This window comes from Octopus sinensis, linkage group LG22 (assembly GCF_006345805.1).
Source record: "Octopus sinensis linkage group LG22, ASM634580v1, whole genome shotgun sequence".
NCBI classification, from domain to species: Eukaryota; Metazoa; Mollusca; class Cephalopoda; order Octopoda; family Octopodidae; genus Octopus; species Octopus sinensis.
Genome location: NC_043018.1, coordinates 27,180,838 through 27,204,214, shown reverse-complemented (window position 1 = coordinate 27,204,214; position 23,377 = coordinate 27,180,838). Strand labels below are relative to the sequence as shown.

The following is a 23,377-nucleotide window of genomic DNA, read 5'->3' as shown; positions in this document are numbered from 1 at the left end:
AAGGAGGCAAAGGAGTTGAGTTCCTTTCAATCTTTGGGCCTCACAGAGGCAAAGGGGTTGAGTTCCTTTCAAGAGCTGGGCCTCATGGAAGCAAAGTGACTAAGTTTCTTTCAAGTGTTGGGCTTCACGGAGGCAATGATGAATAACCAAGACCTTTGGCATAATGTTGTACTTGACCAGAAAACCCATCAAACCAAGTAAAATCACAGTCGTGGCAGATATTGGTGTCACGCAAATGGCACCTGTGTCTGTGGCACATAAAAGCACCCATTACACTCTCAGAATGGTTGATGTAAAGAAGGGCATCCAGCCATAGAAAACCATGCCAAAATCAGACTGGAGTCTGGTGCAGCCCTCCAGCTTACCAGCCGTGGTCAAACTATCCAACCCATGCCAGTATCAACAATGGATCTTAAATGATTATGATGATAATGATGTATGTATGACAGTGTGTATAGATGTATGGAAATGGCTATAAATGTTTGTCTATGACAGAGTGTGTATATATGATGGATGATGTGTAAATGTATGTTTATATGACAATCTGCATAAATACAATGGAATGTGTATGAATGTACATATGTAAAACTGTACCTATATATCATCATCATCATCATTTAACGTCCGTTTTCCATGCTAGCATGGTTTGGACGGTTCAACTGGGGTCTGGGAAGTCAGAAGGCTGTGCCAGGCCTAGTCTGATCTGGCAGTGTTTCTACGGCTGGATGCCCTTCCTAACGCCAACCATTCCGTGAGTGTAGCGGGTGCTTTTTACATGCCACCTGCACGGGGACCAGACGAGAATGGCAACGGCCACAATCGGATAGTGCATTTTACGTGCCACCGGCACGGAAGCCAGTCGGGGCGGAGCTGGCAACGGCCATGTTCGGATATATATAAAAGGGGTTACAAAAGTGAGGGACAGTACTGAGAGAGGGTACTGACTAGCACACACTTAAGACAGTGGGTTTGTGGCTTTGAGTTGTTTTAGCTCTTACTTTTAGCGAAAGCAGTGCTCGTCAGTAACCTCTCTCACTTCTGTGACCTAAATTAATTCTGCCTTTAGGTTCTAATTGCTAACAAGCCACCCTGGCTGTGTGGTAAAAAGCTTGCTTACCAACTACATTGTTCTGGGTTCAGTCTCAGTCTTCTACTCTAGCCTCAGGCCGACCAAAGCCTTGTGAGTGGATTTGGTAGAAGGAAACTGAAAGATGTCCATCGTATATATATATATATATACAGCTCTTCTACGGTGAACTCAGCCAGGGCAAACGCAAAGTCGGAGGGCAGAAGAAGCGCTTCAAGGACAGTCTCAAGGTCTCTCTCAAAGACTTCTCCATCGGCACAGAGACCTGGGAGACACTTGCTGCCGACCGCTCATCCTGGCGCAGCGCAATCACCACAGGAGCAGGGTCAGCAGAGCAGAAACGCCAGATGCGGAAAGCCAGAGCCGCCTGCACCAGTAGCACGGCCCCTACCCACCTGTGGGAGGGGCTTCCTTGCCCGGATTGGCCTCACCAGCCACCTCCGGTCTCATGGCGGCAGTTCCACCAGATGATGTCAGTGGTCATCTTCGAACCCGAAGGACGAACATTATTATATATATATATATATATAATAGTGGTTTTATCTCTAATTTATATTTTATTTATTTGTATGTATGTGTGTGCATGTGTGTGTGTGTGTGTGTTTATCACCCCACCATCGCTTGACAACCAATGCTGGTGTGATTATGTCCCCGTAACTTAGCAGTTCGGCAAAAGGGATCAATGGAATAAGTACTAGGTTTACAAAGAATAAGTTCTGGGGTCAATTTGTTCAACTATGGGTGGTGCTCCAGCATGGCTGCAGTCAAATGACTGAAACAAATAAAAGAATACAAGAATACACACACACCCACACCCATGTAACTTTTCCCCAGAACAAAATCCACTTACCCGTTTCAACTGGTTTGGCATATATTGGTAAAATGATGAGAAGGATGGAACCAATAGTATAGATGATGGGCCAGATCAGAGCGACCTAGAATGAAAATATAAAAAACCGTATAGGATGTCAGGGTATGTCATTAATCATATTATTAGCTCAACATAGATTCAAGAAATTATTAAGACATTATTAAAATTAGACACATTTTAGTGATCAGCTCACGTTTAATCTTTTTGGTGCCCCGTAATGAGTCAAGGAAGAAGCTTCTAGAAATAGCAGTCAATTACCTCATAACACAACCTACTATCTATAAAATAAAAAAAGGGAACGATATACACGCTAGCTACAAGAATCATCATTTTTGTTGTTGTTGTCGTCGTCGTTATTATTATTATATTATTATTATTATTATTATATCATCATCATTATTATATTATTATTATTATTATTATTATTATTATCATTATCATTATTGAGCGAGAGAGCAGTGCATGCCATCAAAGTGACACTGGGGTAAAATATACGAACCCCAGTATACCCATCATGACTACCCGTCTGATAAGGGCACACCAGGTACATGCATCACAACCATGTGTGCAACATGGTGATCTCATATCAAGATAAACAACGCATGACCCTGCAGGTGGGGCCCAGTTAGAATTTCCTTCTGGTCGAGTAACCCATCCTGCTCAAAAGGTCCCTAAATAAGGATTGTCTAAGGATGTTTAAGGATTGTTGAGGATGTTAAGCATGTTTCCAAAGGTGAATTATCCAAACCCCTAAGAATTCCTTTCAACACATGGCTATGATGCTCCCCCACTACTTCTGCTTGTCATCAGAGATGCACATATCATCAGCTACTAAGGGACATGCTCAACTGATTAAGGTCAAAAAGCTGACAAGCAAATCTGTGGTATTGAGCAGAATATTTGCTGTAGCCCATCTTTTATACCAAGACAAAACAATGTACATGATAACACTTCCAATCAGTTAAGATCAGAAGCCATGAGAGCCACTGCCTGGTACTGCATCAAGGCATTATTATTATTATTATTATGTTTTTTTCCTTCTTTCTTCAAATTTTCTTCCATTTCTCGCCGAGTGTTTTCCATACACCTAGGGCAGAGAAGGGCATTGTATGCATTCCCAGATTACACGCCCAAATTCATAGATAAAATATGTATTTAAAAATTAATAAATAAATAAATTCATGGATGGATGTTATTTTCACAACGATAGTGCTCTTCTCAGTACATGAGCCGTTCCAGTTAATACGATTTTTTGCACTTCCTGTAGGGATGGTAAGCCTGGAATCATTTTCAAATAGGTTTCAGTACCTTTTTTTTATCATTCCTAGAGATCCTACAATCACTGGTACTGTAGTCGTCTTGAGATCCACATTTTTTCAATTTCCATTAGCAGGTCTTTATATTTACTAATCTTGTCATTATCGTTGTTGTTGTTGTTGTTATTGTTATTATTATTATTATTAATATTATTATCATTATTATACTTCTACAAATAACCGAACCTAGGCATATCACTAAGTGGAGGAAATCAGCTGCTGTATCTATCATAAATTAACATGAATTAATTTATGATAGATACATTGGCTTATTGCTCATCGAAATCTTGAAACTCAGAGATAAAGCATGATAAATTCAAACCATCCATCATCATCATCGTTTAACGTCCGCTTTCCATGCTAGCGTGGGTTGGACGATTTGATTGAGGACTGGTGAACCAGATGGCTGCACCAGACTCCAATCTTGATCTGGCAGAGTTTCTACAGCTGCATGCCCTTCCTAGCGCCAACCACTCCGAGAGTGTAGTGGGTGCTTTTTACGTGCCACCAGCACGAGGGCCAGTCTGGCAGCACCAGACTCCAATCTGATCTAGCAGAGTTCTACAGCTGCATGCCCTTCCTAGCGCCAACCACTCCGAGAGTGTAGTGGGTGCTTTTACGTGCCACCAGCACGATGGCCAGTCTGGCGGTACTGGCAATGGCCATGCTCAAATGGTACTTTTAATGTGCCACCTGCACAGAAGTCAGTCCAGCGGCACTGGCAAGGACCTCGCTCGAATGTGTTTTTACATGCCACCAGCACAGGTGCCAGTAAGGCAACGCAGGTGAATAAATAAGCATTACATTTGACAGAGTAATCTGAATGCTAAAGTCATATCTAACCCAGATATTTTTATAGTTTTATGTTCAAACCTACCAGATCCAGCCTCTCACACCTACCCTACAATATCATTCTAAAAATAAATAATCACATAACTGAAATCTCAAAGTCAAAGAGATAATGCATGATTAGTTTAAAACAATGTGAATAAGTAAGCATTACATCTCGGAGACTAATTAGTCTGAATGGTAAATGGTTAATGAGGACAATAAGAAACGAATGAACTAACCTTGATTGGTCTGGGTAACTCAGGACGAGTGTAACGGAAGTAGAGTACAGAGAAGACTGACAGACCGATGGCACCCCAGTTCACGAACGACACGTAGTTGATGAGAGCATACATATCAGATGATACCAGATAAAACAGGGACAAGAGACCCTGGGGATGGTAGCAGCAGCAACAGTGGTGGTGGTGGTGATGGAAAGAAGAGGAAAAGAGGAATATTTAGAGCAACATAAAATACTTTGTGGATCTTTTCAGTTTAAACGGCAGATTTTAACATAATTTCTAGGAAACTAAAAAATTTTAAACTTCGTATACTTGTAGAATGTGTTTATAAAACATCTTTTTCTCTTGGCTTTATTGAGAAAATTCTATAGTTTGTAAGATATTTGTTGTTTTTTTTCTTCAATTTCTGCAATTTCAACAAATCACTGACGTCTATTGAGGTAAAAACAACATTGTGCCGTATGAATATGTCCCTCGTTTAAGAAACAGATTGGGTTTATTTACATTTGTGAAGAAAAAAAGATACCCTTCCCCCCACCCCCAACCCTAACCCTAACTAACCCTATATACACACACACACATACATATATATATATATATATACACACACACATGTGTATGTGTGTACCTTTGCTGAAATCTCTTCCCATTTCTTCTTTTGTCTTCACTGCCTAATACATGCAAACAAAATGAGCTTCCTTCAGTTTCTGTCTATCAAATCCACTCCCCAGGCTTTGGTCAGTGCAGGGCTATAGTAGAAAACACCTGCTCAAGGTGCTTTGTAGTAGGGCTGAACCTGGAACCATGTGGTTGGGAAGAATGATTCTTAACCACACAGCCATGATTGTGCATATACACACACACAAATTTACATATACACACATGCATACGGGCACATACAAATATCCATGTTGACATATACACATGCCCGGAGCTACATGTGGTCTTATGTATAGATTTGCATGTGTATGCACACACAGATTTTACATGTTTAACTAGAGATGCACAAATGCACAGACACATAGATTTAGATACTGTTCACGTCCATATGCATACAGGAATTTAGAAATACGAATACACAAATATCTAAATATGCATGCATGCACACGCACACGAGATTTAGACGAACATGTAAATATGTACAAGTGCAACTATGCACAGTCATTTATAACATATGCGCACACAAATTTTAATCAAAAGAAATATTTTCAATCTCAGTTAAAGCAGATATGAGTGAAATATAATTACACTAATTAATTGTACACATAATTAATTCTATAAAATACAGATTTAAGCCCTATTTTATAGTAATTTAACATATGCACACTTATTATAGATGCAGAGAGAGGAAATTGCATAATTATGTAAAGGATATTAAAATAATTAAAATATTATCAGTTGTACATTCATAGTGTATATGTTTTGTTTATACGCTCAATTACTGCAGAATAGCATGATGCTGAGTATTACAGAATACCAAATGTCCAAGACCAGGTGAGACGACTCCAAGGCATCGCATTGGGAGCTTTCTCCAAATGCTATTCCACAGTAACTAAGCATCAAAAGAAAACACATATGCTATGTATGTGTTTCTGTGGCCATGCCGGAGCACCACCTTTAGTCGAGCAAATCGACCCCAGGACTTATTCTTTGTAAGCCTAGTACTTATTCAATTGGTCTATTTTGCCGAACCGCTAAGTTACGGAGACGTAAACACACCAGCAATATTGGGGGGACAAACACAGACACACAAACATACACACACACACACACATATATATATATACATACATGTAACATATATACAACGGGCTTCTTTCAGTTTCCGTCTACCAAATCCAGTCACAAGGCTTTGGTCAGCCCAAGGCTTATAGTAGAAGACACTTGCCCAAGGTACCACGCAGTGGGACTGAACCCAGAACCATGTGGTTGGTAAGCAAGCTACTTACCACACACCCACTCCTATGCCTAATTAATTAAAATATACTATTAAAATATAATTAAAATATAATATTTTTGAAAGAGAAATATAATGTTGATCAATGGTCTTCTAACATTCCCTCTGTCTCTTTCGGAGAGGCACTGAGCAGCTATACGCACACATACACACCAGGCAGTAACTCCCGCCTACCGAATTCAATCACAAAGCTTCGGTCGACTCGGGGCTATAGCGGAAGACACCTACCCAAAGTGCCACGCAGTGGGACTGAACCCGAGACCATGTAGCTAGGAAGCAAGCTCCCTAACCACACAGCCATGCCCGCGCATTCATTTTGTTAATACATAAGTTATTGGTTATAGGTTATAAATAGATCAATCACCAGTTTTCTCTATTTCTGATTGAGAGAGAGAGGAAGGCAAAGATTGTCAATGCAACTTGAGAATAGAAACTGTCCCCTATTTCCAAGCAAGTTAATCTTTCCCTATGACCAGACATGTTTTTACAGAATTTTGCTAATACAATGACCACAGCTTGTACTACGCAGACACCGACGCTGCCGCCAACGCCACTGCCACCATAAAACAACAAATACTAACCATAAATAAAACAGCGGGCATAGGTGTGAGGTTGTTGATAGAAACGAAACTCATAACTTTCGGCATATGGTTTTCTCGACCACCAACAAAGAATAATCTGGAATATAGCAGAAACAATGGAAGACAAAAATGTAGATTAGTTTACTTGTAGCATTGTTTTAGAGAAACATACAAATTCTTTAACATAGATTCTGAGGGGAGGGTAAATTTAACCAAAGCAGGAAACCTACAGAGTTATTAACCTTTTGATACCAATCCTCTTAACACTTTTGTTACCAACTCGGATGAAACCACCTCTGGCTCTGTAGTACAAATATCTTGTTTTCATAAGTTTTGAATTAAAATCTTCCAACCGTTTTGGTTGATATACCCTCCAGCCTTCATCAGGTGTCTTGGGGGAACCCGGGTTTTCATTCTTTCCTCCAAACCTTAGTCACAATTTATGTTCCTAACAGTAGCTTAATGATAACTAAGTTATTTTACTAAATTATTTGTTATATTTAAAATTAATTGAAAGAAACACAAACAGAAACATGGTAACAAAAGGGTTAAAATATATAATAGAGAAACAATTCTTAACCCTTTTGATACCAACCCACCTGAAACTGCCTCTGGCTCTGTAGTACAAGCGTCTTGTTTTCATAAGTTTTGAATTAAAAATCTTCCACCAAACCTTAGTCACAATTTATGTTCCTAACAGTAGCTTAAAGATAACTAAGTTATTTTACTACATTCTTTGTTATATTTAAAGTAAATGAAAGAAACACAGAGCATCTCCAAATGAATACAGTAACGAAAGGGTTAATATAGTCCATCTGATTCTATAATACAAATTCCCTGTTTTTACCCTTTAGCATTCGAATTAATATGTCAAAAGTAATCTTTATTCATTTACATTTAAAAAAATTAATCTGGTATTATCTTGTAGCTTCAAGATTTGAAAGATGTAATTGTTTATTTTTAGAATGACAGTGCAAGGTTTATTTTATCGGTCTCTTTTGCTGAACCGCTAAGTGACGGGGACGTAAACACACCAGCATTGGTTGTCAAGCAATGCTAGGGGGACAAACACACACATATATATATATATATATATATATATATATACATATATATGACAGGCTTCTTTCAGTTTCCGTCTACCAAATCCACTCACAAGTCATTGGTCGGCCCGGGGCTATAGCAGAAGACACTTGCCCAAGATGCCACGCAGTGGGACTGAACCTGGAACCATGTGGTTGGTTGGCAAGCTACTTACCACACAGCCACTCCTGGGTGGATAAGGTTATAGAGGTTGATAGGGTATGTGATAGAGTACTTAAGCTGAAGCTAGTCCTGCAGAATAGCACAGCTACTATCATCTCCGCCTACGCCACACATGCGGGACTACCAAATGATCAGAAGGACCACTTTTATGACACCCTTCCACAGGCTACCTCAAAGACGAGCGGCAATGACCTCATCTTTGTGACTGGAGACTTTAATGGGCATGTCGAGCGGAAAGCAGGTATCTTCACTGGGGTACACGTTGGCCATGGTATTGGCACCCGAAATGATGAGGGAACCAGGCTACTGGAGTTCTGTAATGCATGTAACCTTTTAATCTGCAACACTAACTTCAGGAAGCCAGACAGCCACCTTATAACCTATCAATCGGGGGACTCCGCTAGCCAGATTGATTTCATCCTCACCAGACAGTGGGACGCAGGGTTGCTCTTAAATACACAGACCCTACCGGGTGAAGAATATACCCCTCAGCATAGGTTAGTCATTAGTCTCGATGCCAGAAGGATACCAAGAAGCTAACCAATCCAAAAAAGGATTTGGAGGCTAAAGAACACTTCACTTGGTATAATTATTTTACTAATTTGTTGAGTATTTTGAAAATTAATTGCAACAAAAGAAATATATTCCAAGAGGAATATGGTAACAAAAGTGACATCATTTTGAAAACTTTCAGTCAAAATATCATGTTAGTTAATATACCACATACTAGCTTAATAATAACAAAGTTATTTTATTATATTCTTCATTAATTATTTACTAATTGAAACAAAGGTAGAGTTTATTTCTACTGAAAAATGCTAAGTCTAAGGTTAAAGTAATCAAAATTAACACCTTCCATCGAAATTTCATATTAATACAGATTCCAAACACCTGATTAGTAAGTAATTTTGATAAATGTTTTATTATTTTCATCATCATCATCATCATCATCATCGTTTAACGTCCGCTTTCCATGCTAGCATGGGTTGGACGGTTCAACTGGGGTCTGGGAAGCCAGAAGGCTTCACCAGGCCCAGTCTGATCTGGCAGTGTTTCTACGAAACAAAAGCAGAGTATTTCAACAAAAATATGCTAATAAAAGGTATAGAAATGGTCTACATTAAAAACTCGTCAATCAAAAAATTTCTAAGTTCCAAACGCCAACTTAATTAATAATCAGAAAGTTATTTTATTTCATTGTTTTCAAACTTATTTGAAACAATGACAGCATATTTCAACAGAAATATGATGACGAAAGGATATATAATGACACAGTAATTTTATATAATCATCATCATCATCATCATCGCCACTGCCACCACCATTCTTTAACATCCATTTTCCATGCTGGCATGGGTTGGACCATTTGACCAGAGTTGGTAAGCCAAGGAGCTGCACCAGGTTCCGGTCTGATTTGGTTTGGTTTCCACAGCTTGATGCCCTTCCTAACAGCAACCACATTACAGCGTGTGGAACCGGTATGAGCATTTTTAAGTGGTGCTGGCACAATTGCTTTCCAAGTAGAACTGGCACAGGGCTACTGCATGCTAATCCTCTTCATCAGGGGAAGCAGCCGTACTGCAAGGCGCCAGATATCTTGGTCTTTTGTCATCTGCTCCGAAAGGTTAAGTATCCTAAATTTACAATGACTAAATTATTTTACTAAATTCTTCAATATTTCCAAGATTGAAACAGAGGCAATGTATTTCGGTATATATGGTACCAAAAGGTTTAAAAGGCATTTTTTGATAAATTGGGGTTTTTTTTGTATTTGCCCAAAAACTTATGTTCCTTTTTGTTATTCTAACTATAAATCTACTCACCTTGAAGATGTGAATAAAATTCCATTGACGCCACCAAAAGTTGAAAGAGACACAAATATTGGCATGATCCACCACATTATGCCATACAGCCGTTTGGAGAACATCTGGAATTTAAAAAGTTCTTTTAAAATTTATACATTTTTTTTTGTTGGACTTTTAGTATATCATGAAGGGTACCCTACTGAACAAATCCCAAAAGGTTCCATTTATGTTGCAATTAGTGGTGGGTTCGGGGGAATATCATGCTAATTTGACTGGACTAATATCATCGTTTAACATCCGCCTTCCATGCTGGCATGGGTGGGACAAATATCTCAACAGAAATTAGGGATCCTTTGGTTTGAACGGCAGTTTTTAACATAATTTCTAGGTAACTAAAAAATTTTAAACTTCATATACTGGTAGAATGTGTTTATAAAACATCTTTTTCTCTTGGCTTTATTGAGAAAATTCTATAGTTTGTAAGATATTTGTTGTTTTTTTCTTCAATTTCTGCAATTTCAACCAATCAAATACGTTTATTGAGGTAAAAACATTCTGTGCCATATGAATATGTCTCTCGTTTAAGAAACAGATTGGGTTTATTTACATTTGTGAAGAAAAAAAGATACCCTTACCCCTAACCCTAACCCTAAAACAGATTGAAATGCAATAGATCAATTCTAGGGTCATAATTATGGGTGACTATCTCATACGACACCGCTAGAAAAAAACTGCCGTTCAAACTGAAAAGATGCGAAATTAGTTTCAAACATGACATTCCTTGCAATATAAAACTACTTTCTGCAATAAATGGGTTAAGCTGTTGAATCAGCACACACATATTTCTAAGTCATGGTTACTTGGTTTGCAAGAAATGCCAGCCAAATCTCACACAAATCATACATTATAGGTGTAACAGGATGAGAGATTCCGGCACTGGATGGGTGCTGCTCACATCTTTTACATCATCATCATCATCATCATCGTTTAACGTCCGCTTTCCATGCTAGCATGGGTTGGACGATTTTGACTGAGGGCTAGCGAACCAGACAACCACACCAGGCTCCAATTTTGATCTTCCTAACACCAACCATTCCAAGAGTGTAGTGGGTGCTTTTTACATCAAATATTAATTGAAGAAAGAGTCAAGATTTCCGATTAACTTCAACATCATCATCGTTTAACGTCCGTTTTCTGCGCTAGCACGGGTGGACGGTTCGACCGGGGTCTGGGAAGCCAGGGGCTGCACCAGGCTCCGGTCTGATCTAGCTGGATGCCCTTCCTAACGCCAACCACTCCGCGAGTGTAGTGGGTGCTTTATACGTGCCAGGGGAGTCTGGCATCAGCCATGATCAGTTGGTGCTTTTAACGTGCCACCGGCACAGAAGCCAGCCAAGGCGGCGCTGGCATCGGCCACGTTCGGATGGTGCTTTTTAAGTGCTACCAGCACAGAAGCCAGTCGAGGCGGCGCTGGCGTCGGCCAGGTTAGGATGGTGCTTTTTATGTGCCACCGGCACAGAAGCCAGTCGAGGCAGCGCTGGCAACGGCCACGTTCAGATGGTGCTTTTTATGTGCCACTGACACAGGTATCACAACTACTATTTCCATTGATATTTATTTCGATGTTCATGTACTTCACTCAACAGGTCTCAGTATAAATATTTATCCTTTGATTCGGAATATAAACAATTCCTTCCTGTGGGTGAATTAGCAACCTAGGAGCTTATCGGCAGTAGTCTAGAGGAGTGAGTCAATCCTGCCCATTCAGGCATAGCAGGGATGCGCCACGAGGTAGCAGCTTGAGAGGGCTGCTGGAGACACATCTGTATCACTCAGCTACTAGCATCCAAGAGAGAGATACAAGAGAATTTCGCTGCTGCTAGTTTTCTGTGCATGCGCATGAGGGAACTTCCGGCAGGCCTTCCGGAAGATTCCAACCCTGTGCATGCGTGCTGGAGATTTCCAAGATGGTGTCACTACATGAGTTTAGCCTTTTGACTTCAAAATTCAATTTCATGGTTATTCTAGTAATTATGTTAAATCATCATCATCATCATCATTGTTCAATGTTTTGTGTTTGGTGGGACCATAAAAGCATTATTTATTATGAGCTTCTCCCACAAAACCAGACCATTAATTTTGATGTGTACTATCGTGAGCTAGCTAATTTGAACCGAAAACTCAAAGAACTGAAGCTGGAGATTGCCAACAGGAAAGGGGTAGTGTTCCAACAAGATAATGCCTGACCACGAGTCTTTGGCTACCCAAAGTTACATAACTTGGCTGGGATCTCTTACCCAATCCACCATATTCTCCTGATACTGCACCATCCAACTACCTCTTGTTTTTGTCTCTACAGAACACATTGCAAGGAAAAACATTTAACGATTTAGATGGAATCAAAATGCATCTAGATAACTTTTGTTCTTCAAAACCAGTCAAATTTTATGCTGATGGAATATTTAAATTGCTTCATAGATGGGCAAAGTTCATTAACAATAATGGAAATTATTTCATTGAATAAAATTTATTGAAAGATCAATTATTTATATAGCTTTCTACATGTTAAAAAATGCTCAGATCTTTCCGGATAACCTACTATAAACAAAAGGGGAAGCTGGAAAGTTCCTGACATTGGGTAAAAGAAAATACAGGAGGATCAGTTAATTATGATTTTACTCAACATATTTCCCTCTCAGATTCACACATAAATTGCAGTAGTCTTTCAGTTTTTCTAAGCCTGGTGAAAGAACTTGGAAGGTTGGGCCTCCAGCCAAGCCTTTCGCAAAACCCTTAAAGCCAGGAACTTTTCAGGAACCACCCACTTCATACATGGACTTAAATACTTACCACAGCCACAGCGGCTCCAGACTTTATCTCCATTGGACTGACTGTGGTGAAGTAGGCGACGTTAGTGAACACATAAATGACGGTGACGCTTATGATGGAAATCCAGATGGCTTTTGGAAGATTCCTGCAAGACAACAAAATACCATTTAATTAATATTCTTTGTTTGTTTGTGTGCTTGTGTATCTTTTATTTTTTACTTGTTTCGGTCATTGGACTGCGGCCATGCTGGGGCACCACATTGAAGAATTTTAGTTGAACAAATCAACCCCAGTAATTATACTTTTAAGCCTGGTACTTATTTTATCAGTCTCTTCTGCTGAACCACTAGGTCATAGGGACATAAACACACCAACATTCGTTGTGTGGAGGCACATGGCCTAGTGGTTAGAGCAGCGGACTCGCAGGTTCGAATCTCAGATCGGGCAATGTGTATGTTTATGAGTGAAACACCTAAGCTCCACGTAATGGCGAAACTTCTGCTGACTCTTTTGCCACAACTTTCTCTCACTCTTTCCTCCTGCATCTTGCAGCTCACCTGCGACGGACTGGCGTCCCGTCCAGGCGGGGAACCTATACGCCAAGAAACCAGGAAACCGGCCCTTATGAGCCAAGCATGGCTCGAGAAGGAACAAACAAAAAACAACATTGGTTGTCAAACAGTGGTTGGGAACAAACAAACAAACATACATACACACATATATATATATATATATATATACATAGTAGGCTCCCTTCAGTTTCTGTGTATGAAACACCCTGATAAGCTTGTGCTGTTGTAGAAGACACCTGTCCAAGATGCCATGCAGTGGGACTGAACCCAGAACCATGTGGTTGAGAAGCAAACTTCTTACCAAACAGTCATGCTTGTTTGTGACTGTGTAATGGATTAATTAGAATATTTTGTTTTCTCCAGGATGTTGTTGTTTCACACCAGATCAGCTCAGATGGAGAAAAATAAATGTTCCACCCTTGACCATGAAAGATTCTCATCATGAACAAATTGGTTTATGAACAATTTTTTGAACATTAAATGTCTCAGGTGACAAACAGACAAGCTGGCAATAATGGCTGGCAAAAAGCTGAGAGTATCAGCAAGAGAGCACCAGTTGCTGTCTAGCTTTCATTTAGTGCACCTCCCTGCTCAAATTTGCCATGGCTTCTCTTGAATTTCTTATAAGAAAAGTAGTTTTGATTAATGAACATTTCAGGTGATGAACAGCCTTCAGGAACAAATTAAATTTGTAAACTGAGGTTCCACTGTCAACACCAACATCATCATTTAATGGCCCTTTTCCATTCTGGCATGGACTGGATGGTTTGACAGGAGCTGACCTGCTGAAGGGCTCTTCAGGTTCCCTGTTTGTTTTGGTATGGTTTCAACAGCTGCATGCCCTTCCTAATGCCAACCACTTTCCAGAGTGTACTGGGTGCTTTTCCACAACATTAAGGATGCTTAGCTGGAGGGGGTTGCAAGGGACGAGCTTGTATGCAAGGGCAACAATGCTTTTACTTAGCTTGACATGCCTTTTCAAGCACAGCAAACTGCCAGAAGTCTCAGTCCCATCACCCCATCTGTGAGTCCCAGTGTCTGTAGATCCTTTCTCAGCCATCACCCACAGTTTTTATTTTAGGTACCTATACATGTTGCGAGCAGACACAAGCGACCTCGGCAAAATTTGAACTCAGAATGTTGAGACAGACAAAATCCACTTAGCATTTCGCCCAGCATGCTAATGAGTCTGCCAGCTCCGCTGCCTTAAAATTAAGCATTAATCACTGATTTCAAATTTTGGTACAAGGCCAGCAATTTCAAGGGTGGGGCAGGTCAATTACATCGACCCCAGCGCTTAACTGGTGCTTATTTTATATTGGCCCCAAAAGGGTAAAAGGTAAAAATCAACCTCAACAGAACTTGAACTCAGAACACAAAAACAAATGAAAGGCCACTGAGCATTTTGCCCAGCATGCTAACAAGTCTGCCAGCTCGTTAATTTAAAAATATGATTTAATTATTAACAATTTCCTTTGCAGCTGTTTCAACTGACCTACATAATTCTCTGAAAATTTATATTTTTTGTCAAAGCTAGCAAAGAAAAGAAAAAGAAAAAATTGAATTCAGACTAAAAAAAATATCAAAAAAAGAAAAGGTAATAAAATAAATATATCTCATTAAATTCTCTCTATCATACCCTGATGTCATAAAAAAAAAAAAAAAAAAGCATTAGATAATGTAATCATAGATATATTATCATCGCCACTGCTGCCACCACCACTAATCTTATCGTTTTAACACCCACCTTTCTAAGCTTGCAGAATTTACTGAGACAGATTCTCTATCACCAGATGTCTTCCCTATTTTCAATCCAAAGCTAAGAAATGTTTCTCAACTGGCAACGGGATGACATCGATCAGTGAAATTCTTAATTAAGACCACTTCGCCTCCACACCGACACATTTACACACTGTGACCGCACTAAGCAGTGATGCACATAAATACAAGGTTGTTTGCCGGTTCAAACATGCCTGGGGTGCTGTGTGCAGATTTCAGGTGTTAGTCTACAGCAAGAAATTTTCTCCATCACAGAACACAGAGAATGACTTCTTTATTGGTTTGAATATGCCCCAGGCATATCTGAAATGATGAAAACCTTGTATTTATACATGTTTATAGTGTTGTACAGATATTGCAAACCAAGGTGAAAGCAAATGGCTCAGTGGTTAGAGTGTCGAGCTCACAATCATGAGGTAGTGAGTTCAGTTTCCAGACCAGGATGTCTGTTGTGTTCTTGAGCAAGACACTTTATTTCACGTTGCTCCAGTTCACTCAGCTGTAGAAATGAGTTGCAACATCACTGGTGCCAAGCTGTATCAGTAGTAAAGAAATAAGAATCCTATTGTATGTATGTATCTACATATGTATGTGTGTATGTATGCATGTGTGTATGTGTGTGTGTCTGCATAATACATTAACATACACACATCCATATACATACTACACAAACATACCTACACTTACACTTCATGCCATTCATAGATATCGGACATAAGAATTGTGCGAAAGTCTAATGATTCTGAGTAAAGCAGTAAATTTAGAGATAGCATAAAACTCACAAAACCCACAGGAACTAAATGTCTTACTTGGAGGGCTCTTTGAGTTCTTCAATTACAAAGTTCAGGTAATTCCTGAAAAAAAAAGAAAAGAAAGTAAATAAATCAATAAATAAAATATAATCAAAATAATCAAAAACACTTGTAAATAGAGTTTAAAAAGTTATTAAGGTAAAGAAAAAATATACCCAAACGTGGTCGATGCCAACTCCCTCTGGCGACTGTGCCGGTGGCTTGTAAAAAGCACCCACTACACCCTCAGAGTGGTTGGCATTAGGAAGGGCATCCAGCTGTAGAAACACTGCCAGATCAGATTTGAGCCTGGTGCAGCCTCCTGGCTTCCCAGATCACAGTTGAACCGTCCAACCCATGCCAGCATGGAAAACGCACGTTAAATGACGATGATGATGCTGATAAAAGTGTCTTCTATAGTCTTGGCCGAACAAATCCATGTGAGTAGGCTGGCAGATAGAAACTATAAGAAGCTTGTGTGTATATATAGAATATATATATATATATATATGTATATATATCTGCACTTTATTTTATGTTATTTATTTACCTATATACTCTTTTATGCATATGTGGATATATGCATATTAGCATTACTATATATTAGGTGTACCTATGTATTTATCTGAATTTGTTTTCTATGGTATCTATCTATTTATTTAGTCGTTTATTTATTTACTTATTTAAGTGTAGATATATACATACATATCAATTATTTATTTTAATAATATATGGATACATATATACTAGTTTGTACTTATACTCTGTATGTAATTTTAATTATTTCTTCTTATTTATTTTATCACATTTTAATCTTAAGTAATTACAATTTATTAACTTATAATTAATTTAATTTTTGTTATTTACTTATATACCATTGTATTGGTAAGTCCCCCACTGATATTATTTAATGCCAAATCTTGTTAATTATTACATTTGTATCTGTATCCACGGATGCTTAAAAGTATATTTATATATAAGTACTATGAATGTTTACTCGCAAGTCACATATGAAAATAAACGGTGCGTTTGTGTATATCTGCTGTTATACATGAGTATTATTATGGGCATGTATATTTGAGTGTAATTCTATTAGTTCGTAGGTTAGGTTCTTTGATGGATAAATATTAATATTATAATGGTATTTGATTTATTACGTAGAAATGATATATATTTATACTATAAAGAATTTTTGTCTTGTCTTGTCTGTTTACACATCCCGGAATATTTCCGTATTTTAACTTCTTACAATTAATCTCTTATAATTTAATTGCTATAAACCGATGTCAATTTAGTATATGTATGTTTCTATGTCTATTGATAGTCAAACAAAAATGTTTAATCTATACTTTATAACTTAGCGTACATGTGATTATAGCAAATTACGGTGAAATCAGTAAACGTTATGTTATGTAATACTATGACTACAGAAAAAACGGTGGCATATGCTTTGTGTACCCTACGAAAAATTACATTCTATGTCTTGATATATAAATATATGTATCTTTATAACAAATATTTTATGGAAATATGTGAGTGGATCTTCTTAGTTAATATAGTGGCATTGTTGTCGTTTTGGAGAGGCTTGATGGCTGCATAGTTACGATTATACCTCTTTTATTATTTATTTATTTATGTGTTTGACGGTGTTTGTGGATATGTATGTGTATGAGTGTATGTGTGTGTGTATACATATAATTATGTATGTGCGATTGATCTGTGGATGTGCGTGTGCGTATGTGCGTTTCTTGACTAACTAACCGTAAAATTTCTTTTGTGATTCAAATTTAAAACTATAAGCCAATCGAATCAATCTAGAATAATCAATATCAAGCGGACAGAAGAATCAGACTTATAGATATGTAGATGTCCGATTGATGTACTTGGTACAGACATGGTTGTATTTATTATTATTATTATTATTATTATTATTATTATTATTATTATTATTAATAGTAATTTTTATTGACTTTTATAGGTTTATAATTTTATGAACTGAACTGTGCTTTTTTTATTATTTTTTATGTATATGTCTGATTTAAATTTAAATGTGAGTGTGCATATATTTTCCTGTAGGTTAGTTTTGGAATTAGAAGCCCAATATGTAGAATAACTGTGTTTGTTAATATATATTGATATATTTTGTTTTGTTTATTTTGTATTATTGTATTAATGAGTATATATATATGTGTGTAGTATTATGAGTGTCTATGCACACGTTTTTATATTTTATATTTTTATATTTATATGTATAAAAAAATTTTTTTCACACTTATATTAAATTAAATTCTCTGAAGAGGCCGTGGGACATCCTTGTTAATGTCTCATTTATACCTGCGTTATATGGCTTATAGGTTAAATGAGGCATACTTGTCCTTACGGTCGAAACAGCTGTCAGATATGATATAATTATATATTATATTTTATATTTCTATTTCCTTGTCTAATTATATTTACAATATATTTTGTATAATGCCTTTGCTGTTATGTAATGGTGTAATAAAGTATTGATTGGGTATCATCTGATAGTTGATGTTTGATTGATTTAAGTATGTTTCTCCATTTTCTAATTTTGTAGTATATATATATATGTATATATATATATATATACATACATATATATATAGATATATATACATATATATATACATATATATATATATACATATATATATATACATATATATATATATACATACATATATACATACATATATATATACATACATATATATATACATATATATATATATATATACATATATATACATATATATATATATATATATATATATATATATATATAGGCGTAGGAGTGGCTGTACGGTGAGTAGCTTGCCTACGAACCACATGGTTCTGGTTCAGTTCCACTGCGTGGCACCTTGGGCATGTATCTTTTACTGTAGCCTCGAGCCAACCAAATCCTTGTGAGTGGATTTGGTAGACGGAAACTGAAAGAAGCCTGTTGTATATATGTATATATATATATATATATATCAATATATTTTAAAAATTAAGGATAAAATCTATATTGTTGTATTTGGGAATGGTCATTTTGCCAGTTTAGCCAATGAAAACACACGCACTATATATTTCGTGTTAATTTGCTTCAGCTTTATTCTATTTTTTAAATTAATCGTATTTCGTCACACTTCTGTGACCTCATCAGTGGTCCTTTGCTTTCTTCTCTCTTATTTGTGTCTTTCCTTACTAATGATCAGCCATTTTGTATTTTGTATTCCTATTGTATGTACCTTTATTTGCGCATGCGTATACCCTTATGTGTGTCTATGTTTAGTAAGTGGGGGGGGCCTGTATTATCTGTATTCCTTGTTTATACACATTTGTTTAACTTGTTTTTAATTATTTTGTTCCTGTGTTTATACCTATTATTTTTTTTATTCTATTTTTTTTGTATTTAATTTAATTTTGTTAACGTATATAGTTATTTAATTCTATTTGTTTATATGTGTATTGTATTATTCATATTGTTATCAGTTTATGGGAATCTTATTCTGTCATATGTTGTGGTGTGTTGGGGGTGTGTGCTGGTGTTCCATTCCAGTTTCCTATTCAGGCTAGGTTTATCTTCTATTATGTGTGTAGCTTCTGTAATTTGTCTAAGCATTGCAACTGTTTTATGTGTGGACAAGATTTTAACTTCTATGTTGTTGAGTGAGCCCCCGTATTCCTGCTCGGCGTGCTGGTACAGGACCGACGAGTTCTTCTCTTCCTTAAGTTCCCTCCAATGCTCATTTACCTGTTCTCCTATGCTCCATGCTGTTTCCCCTACGTATGTCATTGTCTTGTTACTGCATCGTCCCTCTATACATCTTATACTATAGACTGCATTTCTGGCTTAACAGTTTGTTTGTAGGCAAAATCTACACACAATACAGTTCCTATCAGTACCTGGGGTTCCACTAAACAGTTAGGTTCTACCAATTAGGGATTTGATAGGGTTGCCTGGCCTTTCAACAACCTTAATTCTTAGCTTAAGTTGTCTAGGGCCCTTCTAAAGCAGTACGCCAGTTCGCCCCTAGGGGTGGTGTCGACGAACATGACACTGTGGTATTTGTGGCTGTCATACCATGAGTTGGCCTTCTCTATTTTCTTCTTAGTCTTTTCAATGGTGTGCCATGACTTGCTCCTATAGAGTGGGCAAATCCTATTCCTATTGTTACGTATGATAGTTTCAAATTTTCTCATGGCTCCTTTGTATACTCTGATCCTCTGAACACGTTTTTTTTTTCACTGTAGAGATTTAAATGGCTTAACAACAATAGAGAAGGGTGGGATGTAGCAAGAGAGAGAGAGAAGGAGAGAAGGGAAATTGCGTCAATTCATTAAAGCTTTCATAGCACCCAGTTGACACAAACAAGTAAGCACTAGACAGAACAAGCTGAACAAGGTACCGAGGTACTGGATCGTGACAGTAAAATGTATTGAGTTAATGAAGGAAACTCGTATGTGGTCATTCAATTTGCAACGAATGACAAACTGGCATTCTGTCAGTGATGGTGGCAAGGGTTCCAGTTTATCTGATGAACAGAACAGCCTGCCTGCGAAATTAACTTGCAACTGCATGGCACCATTGGGCAAGTGTCTTCTACTATAACCTCGGGCCAACCAAAGCCTTGTGAGTGGATTTGGTAGATGGAAACTGAAAGAAGCCCGTCGTATATATATATATGCGTGTGTGTGTGTTTGTCCCCCTAGCATTGCTTGACAACCGATGCTGGTGTGTTTATGTCCCCGTTACTTAGCGGTTCGGCAAAAGAGACCGATAGAATAAGTACTGGGCTTACAAAAGAATAAGTCCCGGGGTTGAGTTGCTCAATTAAAAGCGGTGCTCCAGCATGGCTGCAGTCAAATGACTGAAACAAGTAAAAAGAGTAAAGAGAGTGGCTGAGTATTCCACAGACACACATACCCTTAACACAGTTCTCAGAAAAATTCAGCATGACACAGAATAAAACAAGGCCAGTCCTTTAAAATACAGGTACTACTCATTTTTTTGCCAGCTGAGCAGACTGAAGCAATGTGAAGTAAAGAGTCTTGCTCAAGGACACAATCCGTCACTGGGAATCAAACTCATGGCCTTATGATTGCGAGATAAATATCCTAACCACTAATTCACATGCCTTCACAATGACTAAAAGGTGAACCTCAAATCCTCATCATCATCATCGTTTAACGTCCGCTTTCCATGCTAGCATGGGTTGGACGATTTTGACTGAGGGATGGCGAGCCAGGTGGCTGCACCAGGCTCCAATCTTGATCTGGCAGAGTTTCTACAGCTGGATGCCCTTCCTAACACCAACCACTCCAAGAATGTAGTGGGTGCTTTTTACGTGCCAGTCAGGCGGTACTGGCAATGACCTCGCTCGAATCATTTTACACGTGCCACCGGCACAGGTGCCAGTGAAGCGACGTTGGTGTGGCTACAGGTGCAGGCATGGTCATGTGGCAAGATGTTTGCTTCCCAACCACATTGCTCTGGGCTCAATTCAACTGCATGGCACCTTGGGACTTCTGCTATTGCCCCAACCCAACCAAACCTTCTGAATGGATTTAGTAAACAGAAACTCTGTGTGTGTGTGTTGGGGGGGGGCTATGCCATGCTTGAGAAAACCTGGCAAGCCAAGTGAGATTGTAGTCAAGCCAAGTGAGAAGTGGGGTCTGTAACACTTGAGGGTGTTATGGTGCAAGTTTTGGGAAGAACATGGGTGTGCGAAGCCAAAAACGGTTGCCATTTGAGCAATGTCATTTTTCATATATGATGTAGTAGGGTTGCAAAATTTGACTCGTGCATATTAATCTCCACTATGTCCTTTATATTGTATCAAAATTTCTTGCATTTATTTGTAAAGTTAAGGAAGTCCTTAAAAGCCGAAACCCATCAGTGACTTTTGGGACACCCTGTATATCACATGATCACAGGACCAGCCTGACTATCAGATATTACATGTTGCTTGTTAGCCTTCGAATCACCCAGCTGACTAGGTGAGCAAGCCAGCAGTTTACCCCCTGGATCCAGGCATATACAGGCGTGAAAAAAAAAAACCCCACTTCAACAAGTTCATGTGAGTAATGGGAAAGTGGACACGATGATGATGAAGATATTAATACACTAACACAATGCTATTTCTGAAGTGGAAATAACTCAAATATTTACTGGTGGTGGTTATGAGGGTCGTGCTGATAATAGTGAATTGAGAACCATGGAGAGGGAGGGGGGAGAGACAGGGAGAAGCAATTTATAAAGCAAGATATTATCAACTTCTTCAATTTCAGTCATTGTGAAGAGACATGACCGGTTCATGTCCACTGCCTCATTCGAGGAAATTCAATTCTTTTTTACGTATGACAAAATACCCTTTACCTCTCCACATTTTACTTGTTACTCACTAGACTGTGGCCATGCTGGAGCACCGAAGTGTTTTTAGTCAAATGAATTGACCCCAGTGTTATTATTATTTTTTTTTCTTTAAAGCCTCGTACTTATTCTATCAGTCACTTTTGTCAAACAGCTAAGTTAAGGGAACATAAACACACCAGCACTGGTTGTCAGGCAATGGTGGAAGACAAACACAGACACACACACATATATATATATGTGTGTGTGTGTGTGTGTGTGTATATGTATATATATATACATATATTTATATATATATATAATATATATATATATATATATACATATATATATATATATATACATACATATATTCATATATATATATATATATATATATATATATATACATATATATATACATACATATATTCATTATATATATATATATATATATATATATATATATATATATATATATAATATATATATATATATAATAATAATAATATTAGAAATCAAAGAGGAACGAATAACAAAAAATGCTACTTACCATCCATTGTAAGCAAAAAGACCAGAATAAAATGCAAGAGCGATTTTCGTGACATCTGTTTCACTGTCTTCAAATGAAGTCTGAAGATACTCAAAATTTCCTTGTAAAAATAGAAAATAAAGAAGAATCAACACCTCAGCCATCACTGTCATCACCAACAACAAGCTACCAAAGGAACCCACGTGGTTGCTTTGACCAGCTATATACATCAACCAAACCTCCCTCAAATTACACCCCTACAAACTTCATCCCTTTAGTATACTCTTTTACTTGTTTCAGTCATTTGACTGTGGCCATGCTGGAGCACCGCCTTTAATCGAGCAACTCGACCCCGGGACTTATTCTTTTTGTAAGCCCAGTACTTATTCTATCAGTCTCTTTTGCCGAACCGCTAAGTGACAGGGACATAAACACACCAGCATCGGTTGTCAAGCGATGTTGGGGGGACAAACACACACACACACACACATATATATACATATATATGACAGGCTTCTTTCAGTTTCCGTCTACCAAATCCACTTACAAGGCTTTGGTTGCCC

At 37.9% G+C, this 23,377-nt stretch overlaps 1 protein-coding gene across 3 annotated transcripts in view; it reads right to left on the bottom strand.

The window, feature by feature from the left end:
- The window catches only part of LOC115223247 (large neutral amino acids transporter small subunit 1), an 82,780-nt gene that overhangs the window by 1,901 nt on the left and 57,502 nt on the right, over positions 1 to 23,377 (bottom strand). For all 3 annotated transcript variants that reach the window (XM_029793745.2, XM_036512293.1, XM_036512295.1), the window contains exons 4-10: positions 22,836 to 22,935; positions 15,943 to 15,987; positions 12,804 to 12,927; positions 9,972 to 10,075; positions 6,883 to 6,979; positions 4,345 to 4,494; positions 1,938 to 2,022 (exon numbers count right to left, since the gene is read on the bottom strand). In XM_029793745.2, the coding sequence (XP_029649605.1) occupies positions 1,938 to 2,022; positions 4,345 to 4,494; positions 6,883 to 6,979; positions 9,972 to 10,075; positions 12,804 to 12,927; positions 15,943 to 15,987; positions 22,836 to 22,935 (705 nt within the window). The remainder of the gene's footprint in view (positions 1 to 1,937; positions 2,023 to 4,344; positions 4,495 to 6,882; positions 6,980 to 9,971; positions 10,076 to 12,803; positions 12,928 to 15,942; positions 15,988 to 22,835; positions 22,936 to 23,377) is intronic.